At 43.2% G+C, this 16,540-nt stretch overlaps 1 protein-coding gene across 1 annotated transcript in view; it reads right to left on the reverse strand.

The window, feature by feature from the left end:
• Nucleotides 1-13,527, reverse strand: part of LOC121846470 (stathmin-4-like) — a 29,654-nt gene extending 16,127 nt beyond the window's left edge. The window contains exons 1-2 of the mRNA XM_042321406.1: nucleotides 13,349-13,527; nucleotides 3,428-3,475 (exon numbers count right to left, since the gene is read on the reverse strand). Of these exons, the coding sequence (XP_042177340.1) occupies nucleotides 3,428-3,440 (13 nt within the window). The 5' untranslated portion in view covers nucleotides 3,441-3,475; nucleotides 13,349-13,527. The remainder of the gene's footprint in view (nucleotides 1-3,427; nucleotides 3,476-13,348) is intronic.
• Nucleotides 13,528-16,540: the final 3,013 nt, after the last annotated feature.

Genomic DNA, 16,540 nt, shown 5'->3' on the forward strand with positions numbered 1-16,540 from the left:
GATAAATACAGGGCCTTCATCTCCTCTCTGATCACAGATAAATACAGGGCCTTCATCTCCTCTCTGATCACAGATAAATACAGGGCCTTCATCTCCTCTCTGATCACAGATAAATACAGGGCCTTCATCTCCTCTCTGATCACAGATAAATACAGGGCCTTCATCTCCTCTCTGATCACAGATAAATGCAGGGTCTTCATCTCCTCTCTGATCACAGATAAATACAGGGCCTTCATCTCCTCTCTGATCACAGATAAATACAGGGCCTTCATCTCCTCTCTGATCACAGATAAATACAGGGCCTTCATCTCCTCTCTGATCACAGATAAATACAGGGCCTTCATCTCCTCTCTGATCACAGATAAATACAGGGCCTTCATCTCCTCTCTGATCACAGATAAATACAGGGCCTTCATCTCCTCTCTGATCACCGATAAATACAGGGTCTTCATCTCCTCTCTGATCACATATAAATACAGGGTCTTCATCTCCTCTCTGATCACAGATAAATACAGGGCCTTCATCTCCTCTCTGATCACAGATAAATACAGGGCCTTCATCTCCTCTCTGATCACAGATAAATACAGGGCCTTCATCTCCTCTCTGATCACAGATAAATACAGGGCCTTCATCTCCTCTCTCATCACAGATAAATACAGGGCCTTCATCTCCTCTCTGATCACAGATAAATACAGGGCCTTCATCTCCTCTCTGATCACAGATAAATACAGGGCCTTCATCTCCTCTCTGATCACAGAGAAATACAGGGCCTTCATCTCCTCTCTGATCACAGATAAATACAGGGTCTTCATCTCCTCTCTGATCACAGATAAATACAGGGTCTTCATCTCCTCTCTGATCACAGATAAATACAGGGCCTTCATCTCCTCTCTGATCACAGAGAAATACAGGGTCTTCATCTCCTCTCTGATCACAGATAAATACAGGGTCTTCATCTCCTCTCTGATCACAGATAAATGCAGGGCCTTCATCTCCTCTCTGATCACAGATAAATACAGGGCCTTCACCTCCTCTCTGATCACAGATAAATACAGGGCCTTCGGAAAGTATTCAGACCCTTTGACTTTTCCCACATTTTGTTACTTTACATATTATTATTCTAAAATTACTTTACATACAGCCTTATTCTAAAATTGATTATGTTGTTTCCCCCCCCTCATCAATCTATACACAATAATGAAAAGGATTTTTGTTTTTGATGAAATTTTACAAATGTATTAAAAAATAGAACTCTGAAATATCCCATTTTACATAAGTATTGAGACTCTTTACTCAGCACTTTGTTGAAACACCTTTGACAGCGATTACAGCCTCGAGTCTTCTTAGGCATGACGCTACAAGCTTGTCACACCTGTATTTGGGGAGTTTCTCCCATTCTTCTCTGCAGAACCTCTCAAGCTCTGTCAGGTTGGATGGGGAGCGTTGCTGCACAGCTATTTTCAGGTCTCTCCAGAGATGTTCAATCGGGTTCAAGTCCGGGCTCTGGCTGGGCCACTTAACGACATTCAGAGACATGTCCCGAAGCCACTCCTGCATAGTCTTGGCTGTATGCGTAGGGTCGTTGTCCTGTTGGAAGGTGAACCTTCTCTGGAGCAGGTTTTCATGAAGGATCTCTCAGTACTTTGCTTAGTTCATCTTTCCCTCGATCCTGATTAGTCTCCCAGTCACTGCCTCTGAAAAACATCCCCACAGCATGATGCTGCCACCACCATGCTTCACCGGAGGGATGGTGCCAGGTTTCCTCCAGATGTGACGCTTGGGATTCAGGTCAAATAGTTCAATCTTTGTTTCATCAGACCAGACAATCTTGTTTCTCATGGTCTGAGAGTCCTTTAGGTGCCTTTTTGGCAAACTCCAAGTGGGCTGTCATGTGCCTTTACAGAGGAGTGGCTTCCATCTGGCTGCTCTACCATAAGGCCTGATTGGTGGAGTGTAGCAGAGATGGTTGTCCTTCTGGAAGGTTCTCCCATCTCCACAGAGGAACACTGGATCTCTGTCAGTGACCATCAGGTTCTTGGTCACCTCCCTGACCAAGGCCTTTCTCCCCTGATTGCTCAGTTTGGCCGGGAGGACAGCTTTAGGAAGTCTTGGTGCTTTAGAGAGTCTTGTTGGTTCCAAACTTCTTACATTTAAAAATGATGGAGACACTGTGTTATTGGGGAACTTCAATGCTGCAGACTTTTTTTGGTACCCTTCGAGTTGTGTCGAGTTCTGTAACATCCCACGGAGCACCATTAAATCCATTATAAAAAATTGGAAAGAATATGGCACCACAACAAACCTGCCAAGAGAGGGCCACCCACCAAAACTCACGGACCAGGCAAGGAGAAAGAATGGCCATAAAAAAAAGCCATTGCTTAAAGAAAAAATGAAGCAAAAGAAGGTACTCTAGTCAGATGAGACAAAAACTGAGCTTTTTGGCCATCAAGGAAAACGCTATGTCTGGCACAAACCCAACACCTCGAGAACACCATCCCCACAGTGAAGCATGGTGCTGGCAGCATCATGCTGTGGGGATGTTTTTCATCAGCAGGGACCGAGAAACTGGTCAGAATTGAAGGAGTGATGGATGGCGCTAAATACAGGGAAATTCTTGAGTCTTCCAGAGATTTGAGACTGGGACGGAGGTCCACCTTCCAGCAGGAGAATGACCCTAAGCATACTGCTAAAGCAACACTCGAGTGGTTTAAGGGGAAACATTTAAATGTCTTGGAATGGCCTAGTCAAAGCCCAGACCTCAATCCAATTGAGAATCTGTGGTATGACTTGCTGTACACCAGCGGAACCCATCCAACTTGAAGGAGCTGGAGCAGTTTTTCCTTGAAGAATGGGCAAAAGTCCCAGTGGCTAGATGTGCCAAGCTTATAGAGACATACCCCAAGAGACTTGCAGCTGTAATTGCTAAGAATGGTGGCTCTACAAAATGTTGACTTTGGGGGGGGTGAATATTTATGAACGCTCCAGTTTTCATTTTTTTTTGGTCTTATTTCTTGTTTGTTTCACAATAAAACATATTTTGCATCTTCAAAGTGGTAGGCAGGTTGTTTAAATCAAATGATAAACACCCCCCCCCCCAAAAAAAAAACAAATCTATTTACTTCTATTTACTATTTACTAAGGCAATAAAATAGGAAAAATGCCAAGGGGGATGAATACCTTTGCAAGCCACTGTAGTCCACTGTACAGTACAGTGTGTCTCTGACAGTGTAAAACCTAGCCAACACCCAACTACGGCCCCTGGCTAGGGCTAGACTAATAGTGTGTTATATTACATGAAATAAATCTACAAACGTATGTTTTGTTGTGTCTAAATGATGTCTCCTGTCAGCATTAATGGCCTTTTGTTGGAGGTACATTTGGGGTTTTATGAAGGTATTGTGTCTTGTATATGGAGATAAGTGCTTACCTGCTAGGGTCATGATTCCACTGTGTTGAGCTCAGGTCAATGCTGTTCCTGTAGATAAAGAGGGCTTCAATGAGATTTGACTTTATAAGAATGCTTATTAAAATATTCTGGAGTTAACATAACACCCAGGGTCACGCTATGTTCAAGAGACTGGTGCTTGAAGTCTTAATGAGGAAATAGACAAATCTGTGAATGGTCATAAAAAAGTGTTAGTTTTGAAGAGAGGGTATCTGATAATCCTGATGTTTGTGATATGAGTCGTTCAGGTTAACCTTACTGCCACACACTATAACCTGTACCAGTGTGACTGTGTGATAAATCACAGTCGTGACACGTGGAGAACTGCAGAGTGAATTCAGATGAGAGAGAGAAAGAGAGAGAGAGAGAGAGAGGGAGAGGAGAGAGAGAGAGAGAGAGAGAGAGAGAGAGAGAGAGAGAGAGAGAGAGAGAGAGAGAGGGCAAGAGATGGAAAAAGAGAGAGAGAGACAGAGAGAGAGAGAGAGAGAGAGAGACTGAGAGAGGTGGAGAGGGAGAGGGAAGAAGGGGTGGCAGCCCTTCTCCCTCCAGATCTCTCCACCAGCTGCTCTCTCTGTCTCCACCCTTCCTCAGATGGGCTCCTCAACATTGAATTAATGCAAAATATTACCAAAATCTGTTCTTACATGACATTCCTCTTCAGGGGCCTAACACTACTACCAACTGGGCACCACGGTCATTTCACCAACCTGGAATAGACGTTGAATTGACATCTGGGTAGTTTCTTCTTCAGGCTCCTAATACTATTCATTTTAGGACCAGTTCTTGAATCGAAAAGGGTTAAACCGTCTCGTATTAGTCAGGCTAACTCATAACTCCAAGTCCTCCTGACTTCAAAGTCGAGAAGGCTATTTTGATGTTGTAATGTAGGCACGAGGCGTTGATAATGAAGGGGCCTTGCTTTTTTTAGTGATTGATTGACCACGTGGGTTTGAGTGAGAAAGACAAAGAGGAGAACCAAACACAGCCCTCGAGCGCAGACCCCTTCCAATACAACTGTTGGGTTTTCAAATCTAAACAACGCGATGTCTCAACCCACCAGGAAAAAAATAAATTTGTAGAAAAAAAACGTTTTGGAGAACCAATTACAAATGTAGACATAAAGGACAGAGAAAAGCTGACCCCTGATATAACTTAGAATACCTTTAAAGTGTACATTAGGAAAATGTCACTCTCTGCAAAAATGTAATCTGAGTTAGAAAATGAAATAAAAATGCATCTTAGAAAAAGGACATAAAACATCATTACAAGGTAAAGAAGAAAAGACCATTTCTGAAAATAAGCAGGAATACGATATTCTAAAAGCATACTACTTAATGGCAAATAAACCTGGTAAATATCTTGCAGCTCTCACGAAACAAATACACGCTAAACCAGTTATAATTTAAAAGACAAAGATACAAAATGCGGTAATTAAAAACAACAATTAATGATGATTTCATAAGCTTCATTTCTCTTAAATGTCCAGCGCATTTGCAAAGTATTCAGATCCCTTTACTTTTTCCACATTTTGTTACGTTACAGCCTTATTCTAAAATGGATTAAATAAAATAAAAATCTTCATCAATCTACACACAATATCCCATAATGACATCACAATACCCCATAATGACATCACAATACCCCATAATGACATCACAATACCCTATAATGCCAAAGCAAAAACTGTGTTTTTAGAAATGTGTTTTTGCAAATGTATTAAAATAAAAAACAGAAATACCTTATTTACATAAGTATTCCGACCCTTTGCTATAAGACTCAAAATTGAGCTCAGGTGCTTCCTGTTTCCATTAATCATCCTTGAGATGTTTCTACAACTTGATTGGAGTCCACTTGTAGTACCTTCAATTGATTGGACATGATTTGGAAAGGCACACAGCAAAAACTAAGCCATGAGGTCGAAGGAATTGTCCGTAGAACTCCGAGACAGGATGGTGTCGAGGCACAGATCTGGGGAAGGATACCAAAAGATTTCTGCAGCATTAAAGGTCCCCAAGAACACAGTGGCCTCCATCATTCTTAAATGGAAGACGTTTGGAAGCACCAAGACTCTTCCTAGAGCTGGCCGCCGGCCAAACTGAGCACTCTGGGGAGAAAGGTCTGGGAGGTGACCAAGAATCCGATGGTCACTCTGACAGAGCTCCAGAGTTCCTCTGTGTAGAACCTTCCAGAAGGACAATCATCTCTGCTGCACTCCACCAATCAGGCCTTTATGGTAGAGTGGCCAGACGGAAGCTTCTGAAAGCCTGCTTGGAGTTTGCCAAAAGGCACCTAAAGGACAGACCATGAGAAATAAGATTCTCTGGTATGATGCACTCAGGACCTCAGACTGGGTTTCGGGACCTTCCAACGACCCTAAGCACACAGCCAAGCCAGTGCAGGTGAGGCTTCGGGACAAGTCTCTGAATGTCCTTGAATGGCCCAGCCAGAGCCCGGACTTGAACCCGATGAAACATCTCTAGAGAGACCTGAAAATAGCTGTCCAACCTGACAGAGCTTGAGAGGATCTGCAGAGAAGAATGGGAGAAACTCCCCAAATACAGGTGTGCAAGCTTGTAGCATCACACCAAAGAAGACTCAATACTGTAATCGCTGCCAAAGGTGCTTCAACAAAGTACTGAGTAAAGGGTCTGAATACTTATGTTAATGTGAAATGTCCGTTTGTTTTTATACATTTGCAAACATTTATAAAACCTTTTTTGCTTCGTCATTGTGGAGTATTGTGTGTAGGTTGATAAGCGAAAAAACAACAACAATTTAATCCATTTTAGAATAAGGCTGTAACTTAACAAAATGTAGAAAAATGTAATGCTTTCCGAAGGCACAGTATGAATCAGAATTAAGCAACAGTTGGATGGATTCTGTAGCCTTCTTAGACTTAACAACCCTGAAGCAATTATCAACAGACAAAAAAGAATCACTAAAAAGAGAGATAATAAATAATTATTAGATACACGCCACTCAATTCAGTATTTCCTAGTTCCATGTATCAAACGTTTTTTTCCCCAGGTTACATTAAAACCAGGAAAATCGGGAGAGTCGCCTGCTGATTATAGACCCATAAGTTGAATACATTGTGACAATAAAGCAACAAAATGATAACAAAACTCACAAGCAATAAAATGGCAAAAGTCTTACCAGACTTGATACATGTCAATCAAACAGGGTTTATAGACACTTAAAAACAAATACAAGAACATGTTTCAGTTTAATAATTGATTATCAATAATGGCTGTTGATGCCGAAAAGGTCTTCGACCGTCTTGAATGGCCTTTTCTATTCAAAACTTTGGAAGCTTTCAACTTTCCAGCTGAAATAATACATTTAATAAAAATATTACATAATGCAAAAAAATATACACAAATAACACGTTATCTGATGAAATTGCTTTAGAAAGGGGCACACGACAGGGATGTCCTGTTTCCCCTCTCCTGTTTGCACTGGCAATTGAACTGCTTGCAGAAAGAAATAGACAGGACCCAAACGTAACAGCTATCAGTATTGGCAAACATGAACTAAACGTATTTCTAGACGATCTACTGATATAACTGATTCATTTGAAAAACTTAAAGCCCCCTTTGCTGAAAAAACCCACTCTGAATACTTTCAAATCTTTCAAATCTCGAATCTTTTAGCGTGTCTCTTTTCAAAGGATGAAGCTAAGAACATGAACAACTTCATAGTTAAGAACACTATAACAATATAGAACACTATAACAACATAGAACACTATAACAATATGGAACACTATACCAATATAGAACACTATAACAATATCAAACACTATAACAATATAGAACACTATAACAACATAGAACACTATAACAATATAGAACACTATAACACTATAGAACACTATAACAATATAGAACACTATAACAATATAGAACACTATAACAACATAGAACACTATAACAACATAGAACACTATAACAATACAGAACACTATAACACTATAGAACACTATAACACTATAACAATATAGAACACTATAACAATATAGAACACTATAACAACATAGAACACTATAACAACATAGAACACTATAACAATATAGAACACTATCACAACATAGAACACTATAACAATACAGAACACTATAACACTATAGAACACTATAACACTATAGAACACTATAACAATATAGAACACTATAACAATATAGAACACTATACCAATATGGAACACTATAACAATATAGAACACTATAACAATACAGAACACTATAACAATATAGAACACTATAACAATATAGAACACTATAACAATATAGAACACTATAACAATATAGAACACTATAACAATATGGAACACTATAACAACATAGAACACTATAACAACATAGAACACTATAACAACATAGAACACTATAACAATATAGAACACTATAACAATATAGAACCTATAACAATATAGAACACTATAACAATATAGAACACTATACCAATATGGAACACTATAACAATATAGAACCTATAACAATATAGAACACTATAACAATACAGAACACTATAACACTATAGAACACTATAACAATATAGAACCTATAACAATATAGAACACTATAACAATATAGAACACTATAACAATATAGAACACTATAACAATATAGAACACTATAACAATATAGAACACTATAACAATATAGAACACTATAACAACATAGAACACTATAACAATATAGAAGAAAATAAAATGGATTCTACAAGAACCAATAGCACTCCCTAAAAACACAACCTCATGGAATGAGGTATTTATTTTCAGAATTCACTAATAAATTGGTCCAGGTGGAAAACTAAAGGCATATAAACCATAAATGACTTGGCAACAGGAAATTAATTAATTTCCATTTCAAAATGAAAAAGCCATTTGGGACTGGTAAAATACATGCACCTTAAAAGTTACATTTAACAACATTTGGATTTGAACTTTTTAGGACATCAGAGAAAACTTGAGGGAATCTTATTTGAGTCAGAAAAGGATGTTCATATGACAGGTAAGATATACAATACCTTGGAGAGAGCCTATCCAACTGACGATCTCTTAGAAAAAAATAGAAAATATTGGAACCACGACTTTAAAAAAAAACTAATGTTGTCACAAGATGGAGGGAATGTTGGAGCATAACTAATGAAATTACAGTTAACAAAAATATACACTTAATCCAGTATAAACTAATGTATAGAATTTATTATTAAACAAGAGACAAAATTCCCGCAAATTTCTACGGCACAACGGCAGAGTCATGTCTTAACTGTAAAACTAACTCAATAATCTATGCTTTCTGGGAACGCTATGAAGTCCAAGAATTATGGGCGGAGCAGAAAATGTGACTAGCAGAAATATTATAATGTAAATTTACCTATAATCCGTCTGCCTGCATATTTCAAGACATGGCGTATGGGGCCGTAGTGATATACACAATGGGCTGTATGATTCCTTTCTCATCACTCATCTTGAAAAAACATATTACTAAAAACTTGGGAATAAATCAAATCAAATTTTATTTGTCACATACACATGGTTAGCAGATGTTAATGCGAGTGTAGCGAAATGCTTGTGCTTCTAGTTCCGACAGTGCAGTAATAATCAACAAGTAATCTAACTAACAATTCCAAAACTACTGTCTTATACACAGTGTAAGGGGATAAAGAATATGTACATAAGGATATATGAATGAGTGATGGTACGGAGCAGCATAGGCAAGATACAGTAGATTATATCGAGTACAGTATATACATATGAGATGAGTATGTAAACCAAGTGGCATAGTTAAAGTGGCTAGTGATACATGTATTACATAAGGATGCAGTCGATGATATAGAGTACAGTATATACATATGCATATGAGATGAATAATGTAATAATAATCAATCCGCCATTAAATGATTTCTTATTGAAACAGCATGGGCAACCAAGATACATTTATAATTTTTTAAAAACAATTTAAGACCATGTGGCAAACAATAACAAAGGGCACTAGGGATGGGGGTGTGGCCAGGCACTAGGGATGGGGGTGTGGCCAGGCACTAGGGATGGGGGTGTGGCCAGGCACTAGGGATGGAGGTGTGGCCAGGCACTAGGGATGGGGGTGTGGCCAGGCACTAGGGATAGGGGTGTGGCCAGGCACTAGGGATGGGGGTGTGGCCAGGCACTAGGGATGGGGGTGTGGCCAGGCACTAGGGATGGGGTGTGGCCAGGCACTAGGGATGGGGGTGTGGCCAGGCACTAGGGATGGGGTGTGGCCAGGCACTGGAGATGGGGGTGTGGCCAGGCACTAGGGATGGGGGTGTGGCCAGGCACTGGAGATGGGGGTGTGGCCAGGCACTAGGGATGGGGGTGTGGCCAGGCACTAGGGATGGGGGTGTGGCCAAGCACTGGGGATGGGGGTGTGGCCAGGCACTAGGGATGTGGGTGTGGCCAGGCACTAGAGATGTGGGTGTGGCCAGGCACTAGGGATGGGGGTGTGGCCAGGCACTAGGGATGGGGGTGTGGTCAGGCACTAGAGATGTGGGTGTGGCCAGGCACTAGGGATGGGGTGTGGCCAGGCACTAGGGATGGGGGTGTGGTCAGGCACTAGGGATGGGGGTGTGGCCAAGCACTAGGGATGGGGGTGTGGCCAGGCACTAGGGATAGGGTTGTGGCCAGGCACTAGGGATAGGGGGTAGCCAGGCACTAGGAATGGGGGTGTGGCCAGGCACTAGGGATGGGGGTGTGGCCAGGCACTAGGGATAGGGGTGTAGCCAGGCACTAGGAATGGGGGTGTGGCCAGGCACTAGGGATAGGGGTGTGGCCAGGCACTAGGGATAGGGGTGTGTGGCCAGGCACTAGGGATAGTGGTGTGGCCAGGCACTAGGGATGTGGGTGTGGCCAGGCACTAGGGATGGGGGTGTGGCCAAGCACTGGGGATAGGGGTGTGGCCAGGCACTAGGGATAGGGTTGTGGCCAGGCACTAGGGATAGGGGTGTAGCCAGGCACTAGGAATGGGGGTGTGGCCAGGCACTAGGGATGGGGGTGTGGCCAGGCACTAGGGATAGGGGTGTAGCCAGGCACTAGGAATGGGGGTGTGGCCAGGCACTAGGGATAGGGGTGTAGCCAGGCACTAGGAATGGGGGTGTGTCCAGGCACTAGGGATGGGGGTGTGGCCAGGCACTAGGGATGGGGGTGTGGCCAGGCACTAGGGATGGGGGTGTGGCCAGGCACTAGGGATGGGGGTGTGGCCAGGCACTAGGGATGGGGTGTGGCCAGGACTAGGGATAGGGGTGTGGCCAGGCACTAGGGATGGGGTGTGGCCAGGCACTAGGGATGGGGGTGTGGCCAGGCACTAGGGATGGGGGTGTGGCCAGGCACTAGGGATAGGGGTGTGGCCAGGCACTAGGGATAGGGGTGTGGCCAGGCACTAGGGATAGGGGTGTGGCCAGGCACTAGGGATAGGGGTGTGGCCAGGCACTAGGGATAGGGGTGTGGCCAGGCACTAGGGATAGGGGTGTGACCAGGCACTAGGGATAGGGGTGTGGCCAGGCACTAGGGATAGGGGTGTGGCCAGGCACTAGAGATAGGGTGTGGCCAGGCACTAGGGATAGTGGTGTGGCCAGGCACTAGGGATAGTGGTGTGGCCAGGCACTAGGGATGGGGGTGTGGCCAGGCACTAGGGATAGGGGTGTGGCCAGGCACTAGGGATAGGGGTGTGGCCAGGCACTAGGGATAGGGGTGTGGCCAGGCACTAGGGATGGGGGTGGGAGCATGCGAGTCTAGGCAGATGAGATGTCGTCGTTGTTTGTGTGCGTCTGTAAATTGTTGTTTGTATGTGAATGTTAGTATTTGGTGTAAAAATAAATGATTGGTTATTAAAAAAATTGCCAATCAAAGCTCAGCCAGAAATAAGCACAACTCTGTGCAAATAGCGTATTTCCAACAGCCTCCTGTCCAGACCACTGTGACTGTCCTCATCGGTGTGTCACAGCTCTCTCTCCACTGTGACTGTCCAGACTGCTGTGTCACAGCTCTCTCTCCGCTGTGACTGTCCAGACCGCTGTGTCACAGCTCTCTTTCCACTGTGACTGTCCAGACCGCTGTGTCACAGCTCTCTTTCCACTGTGACGTGATACCTCTAGAGACCAGTGGTGCCCTGCCCACACGCACGCGCACACTCACAACTGTCACCCGAGAGGCTGGTCGATAGAAACATTCTGCATGGTAAGCTGTTCACTTCTTGTTTGTCAATAAAGAAGACAGGAAAGTCTGCATTCTCTCCTCTGTCTGTCTTCCTCTCTCCTGTCTGTCTGTCTTCCTCTCGTCTGTCTGTCTGTCTGTCTGTCTTCCTTCCTCTCGTCTGTCTGTCTGTCTTCCTGTCTTCCTGTCCTCTGTCTGTCTCCCTCTCTTGCTGTCATCAGCGTGTCAGTAGATCTATGCTACTTTTCTAAATAAAGCCTACTATCCATATTGTCTCTCTCTCTCTCTCTCTCTGTCCTCACTTCCCCTCTATCATCCCCCCGTCTCCTCCTTTCCTTATCCTATTACCTAATGTCCAGTCAGCACCGTTCATCCCAATACACATCCACCCAGAGTGAATCATACATACTGCAAACACAGAGACAGACAACGCTGAATAGGATACATTATTACTGACAGACAGACACAACATAGAGAGAGAGTACCTGATTACTGACTGACACAACATGGAGAGAGAGAGAGTACCTGATTACTTACAGACACAACATAGAGAGAGAGTACCTGATTACTGACTGACACAACATGGAGAGAGAGAGTTCCTGATTACAGACAGACAGACACAACATGGAGAGAGAGAGTTCCTGATTACTGACAGACAGACAGACACAACAGAGAGAGAGTACCTGATTACTGACAGACACAACATGGAGAGAGAGAGTTCCTGATTACAGACAGACAGACACAACATGGAGAGAGAGAGAGTACCTGATTACAGACAGACAGACAGACAGACAACATGGAGAGAGAGAGTTCCTGATTACTGACAGACAGACAGACAGACAGACAGACAGACAGACAGACAGACAGACAGACAGACAGACAGACAGACAGACAGACACAACGTGGAGAGAGAGAGTACCTGATTACTGGCAGACAGACAGACACAACATGGAGAGAGAGTACCTGATTACTGACAGACAGACAGACACAACATGGAGAGAGAGTACCTGATTATAGACAGACAGACAGACAGACAGACAGATAGACAGACAGACACAACATGGAGAGAGAGTACCTGATTATAGACAGACAGACAGACAGACAGACAGACAGACAGACAGACAGACAGACAGACAGACAGACAGACAGACAGACAGACAGACAGACAGACAGACAGACAGACAGACAGACAGACAGACAGACAGACAGATAGATAGACAGACAGACAGACAGACACAACATGGAGAGAGAGTACCTGATTATAGACAGACAGACAGACAGACAGACAGACAGACAGACAGACAGACAGACAGACAGACAGACAGACAGACAGACAGACAGACAGACAGACAGACAGACAGACAGACACAGACAGACAGATAGACAGACAGACAGATAGACAGACAGACACAACATGGAGAGAGAGTACCTGATTATAGACAGACAGACAGACAGACAGACAGACAGACAGACAGACAGACAGACAGACAGACAGACAGACAGACAGACAGACAGACAGACAGACACAACGTGGAGAGAGAGAGTACAGAGTTCCTAGACGACAGTTGTTGCATCGTTTTCCAGTACAGCCAACAGCTACTACACTACATCCTTAAGTAACATCCCATAATATTAGTGTAACTACCCCCAGATAACAGTCTACCTCCTTGATGTCTTTCTGTGTTATGTTCAGGAGAGGCGTGTTTTCCCTTACCCTCCTCTGGAGCAGGGCTGAGTTGATGATGGTGGATGGGGTTGGTGGGGTAGTTCCGGGTTTTCAGGCTGTTTCTCTGTCAGTCTTGCTCCTTGGATACAGACTAGCGGCAGCATCAGCAACAGCCCCTCTACTACCCCATGACATCACCTCCGGGCCCTGCTATTGGTCCAGAGGAGTGCCAGCATCTAGCCCCGGCAGCCTATCAGGGGTTGAGAGTAGGGGGGGTTGTTAACCCTATGTGTTGTATTGCATGGGGCCATCATCCAGAATTGGAGGGAGGGGGGATGTGGGTGTGTGTCTGTGTGTGCCATGCAGGCAGCACGAGAGACGAATATATGATTGGCATCTTCCTGACTTTAAACAGAGGACCAAGAGGATTCCTTTAGTCTCATTAGTATGTCTCTCTCTCTCCGTCAACAGTGAAGAGGTCTCAGACTGGCCAATAAAGAAAAAAGATTAAGATGAGCAAGAGAACACAGACACTGGACAGAGGAACCTAGAAGGCCAGACATGAGACAGTCTGTTTACTATATAATGGGTTGTTATGGTATGATGGGTTGTGGACCACAGGATAAAGAATATAATTACATTTTCAATCAGAACCGATAATATCTGTCTATATAATGATACTATATGATGGGTTGTTAATATCTGCATCACATCTAAGAACATAAGAAACATTTTTACCATAAGAATGATGTCACAGAATGATGTCACAGAATGATGTCACAGAATGATGTGTAGAGGTAATGATGTCACAGAATGATGTGTAGAGAGGTAATGATGTCACAGAATGATGTGTAGAGAAGTAATGATGTCACAGAATGATGTGTAGAGAGGTAATGATGTCACAGAATGATGTGTAGAGAGGTAATGATGTCACAGAATGATGTGTAGAGAAGTAATGATGTCACAGAATGATGTGTAGAGAGGTAATGATGTCACAGAATGATGTGTAGAGAAGTAATGATGTCACAGAATGATGTGTAGAGAAGTAATGATGTCACAGAATGATGTGTAGAGAGGTAATGATGTCACAGAATGTAGAGAGGAACATAAAGTGGGGAGAACAAGTATCCGATACACTGCCGATTTTGCAGGTTTTCCTACTTACAAAGCATGTAGAGGTCTGTAATTTTTTATCTTAGGTACACTTCAACTGTGAGAGATGGAATCTAAAACAAAATTCCAGAAAATCATATTGTATGATTTTTAAGTAATTAATTTGCATTTTATTGTATGACATAAGTATTTGATACATCAGAACTTAAAATTTGGTACAGAAACCTTTGTTTGCAAATACAGAGATCATACGTTTCCTGTAGTTCTTGACCAGGTTTGCACACACTGCAGCAGGGATTTTGGCTCACTCCTCCATACAGACCTTCTCCAGATCCTTCAGGTTTCGGGGCTGTCGCTGGGCAATACGGACGTTCAGCTCCCTCCAAAGATTTTCTATTGGGTTCAGGTCTGGAGACTGGCTAGGCCACTCCAGGACCTTGAGATGCTTTTTACGGAGCCACTCCTTAGTTGCCCTGGCTGTGTGCCCCATCCATCCTCCCCTCAATACGGTGCAGTAGTCCGTGGTCTGTGAGAGCCGGAAATCTTACTGGTTGGTAGGTGATCAAATACTTATGTCATGCATAATAGGTAGTCCAAAATATACTGCTATCAGGTTGTAAATCCCAGCTGGCCTGGTACTTTGTTGGCTGCCTCCATTCGGGATGCAACTGTTTCAGTTTCAACGACTCAATATTTTGGCCAAAAACAGACGAAAGTAACTGAGGCTGGGAATGTCAATACAATCAAACTAGCAAAGGCACTGATCCCAAGTCAGTCATAGCGTGGCTAATAGGTTAGCGTATCTGCTTATGTAGCAAGCTCAAAACACAGGGTAACAACGTTAGCCAGTTAGCTTAGGGTGCTTGGTTGGGACAAGCATTAGCATTAGCATTAGCAGGCAAGCTGCAGAAGGGCGAGTAGGCTACAATTCGTTATTGGTTACCATTACTTCAAGCCAACTAGCTGAAAAAGTTTGAGAGGGTGTTTATCTAATGTTCCTTCGTTAGATTTGTTTTAGCTTATCTTGCTCAAGGCTAGCGTTAGTTGTTGATCTTGTTTTAGGTTGACGTGTATAATCAACTGAGGGAGAGAGAGAGTCTTACCTGTTCATGGTTGTTTGATCAATAGGACTGCAAAGTTCACAACTGCAAGACGACTCCCTTGACATTTATATACAGTATTTGCAGACATCCATTCAGGTGGCTTTTGGTGAAGGTGTTCAAACGATCTAAAGTCACACAGTCCAGTTCAAAGTGAATGATGACAGGCCTGTGTGACAAATGGTTTGTTTGTGTAAAGGTTCTACTGTAGCTCTGATTGGCTATAGCGCACCGGTCTGCGTAGACTCCGGTCCTGGACAAGACAGATGTTTTTATTAGGTTTTATTTACTGCAGTTTCTAGTAGTTGTCCAAACACATGGCCGCTTTCCCTGTATATATTTACATAATATTTTCACAAATGCCTTGCTATACGTCATATACAAATATTCTATTCATTTATGAACATTTGAAATGACCATATCTAAGTGCTCGCTTGTCAGATTTTTTTTTTTAAGTGTCATATTCTTCATTGAACAGATGTTGATACGATTTAATGTTGCAAAAATGTTCCACTTTAAAGCCAACATGTTTCGGCCTGTAGCCTTCATCAGGGTTTTATATAAAGTATATGGATTTTTTGGGAGACTAACACCAGCAAGGATACAGACTAACAGCAGCAGGGATACAGACTAACACCAGCAGGGATACAGACTAACACCAGCAGTGATACAGACTAACCCCAGCAGGGATACAGACTAACACCAGCAGGGATACAGACTAACACCAGCAGGGATACAGACTAACACCAGCAGGGATACAGACTAACACCAGCAGGGATACAGACTAACAGCAGCAGGGATACAGACTAACAGAAACAGGGATACAGACTAACACCAGCAGGGATACAGACTAACAGAAACAGGGATACAGACTAACAGCAGCAGGGATACAGACTAATAGCAGCAGGGATACAGACTAACAGCAGCAGGGATACAGACTAACAGCAGCAGGGATACAGACTTGCAGAGCAAGGGGAACAACCACTCCAAATCTCAGAGCGAGTGACGTTTGAAACGCCATTAGCGT

This window comes from Oncorhynchus tshawytscha, linkage group LG05 (assembly GCF_018296145.1).
Source record: "Oncorhynchus tshawytscha isolate Ot180627B linkage group LG05, Otsh_v2.0, whole genome shotgun sequence".
NCBI lineage: Eukaryota > Metazoa > Chordata > Actinopteri > Salmoniformes > Salmonidae > Oncorhynchus > Oncorhynchus tshawytscha.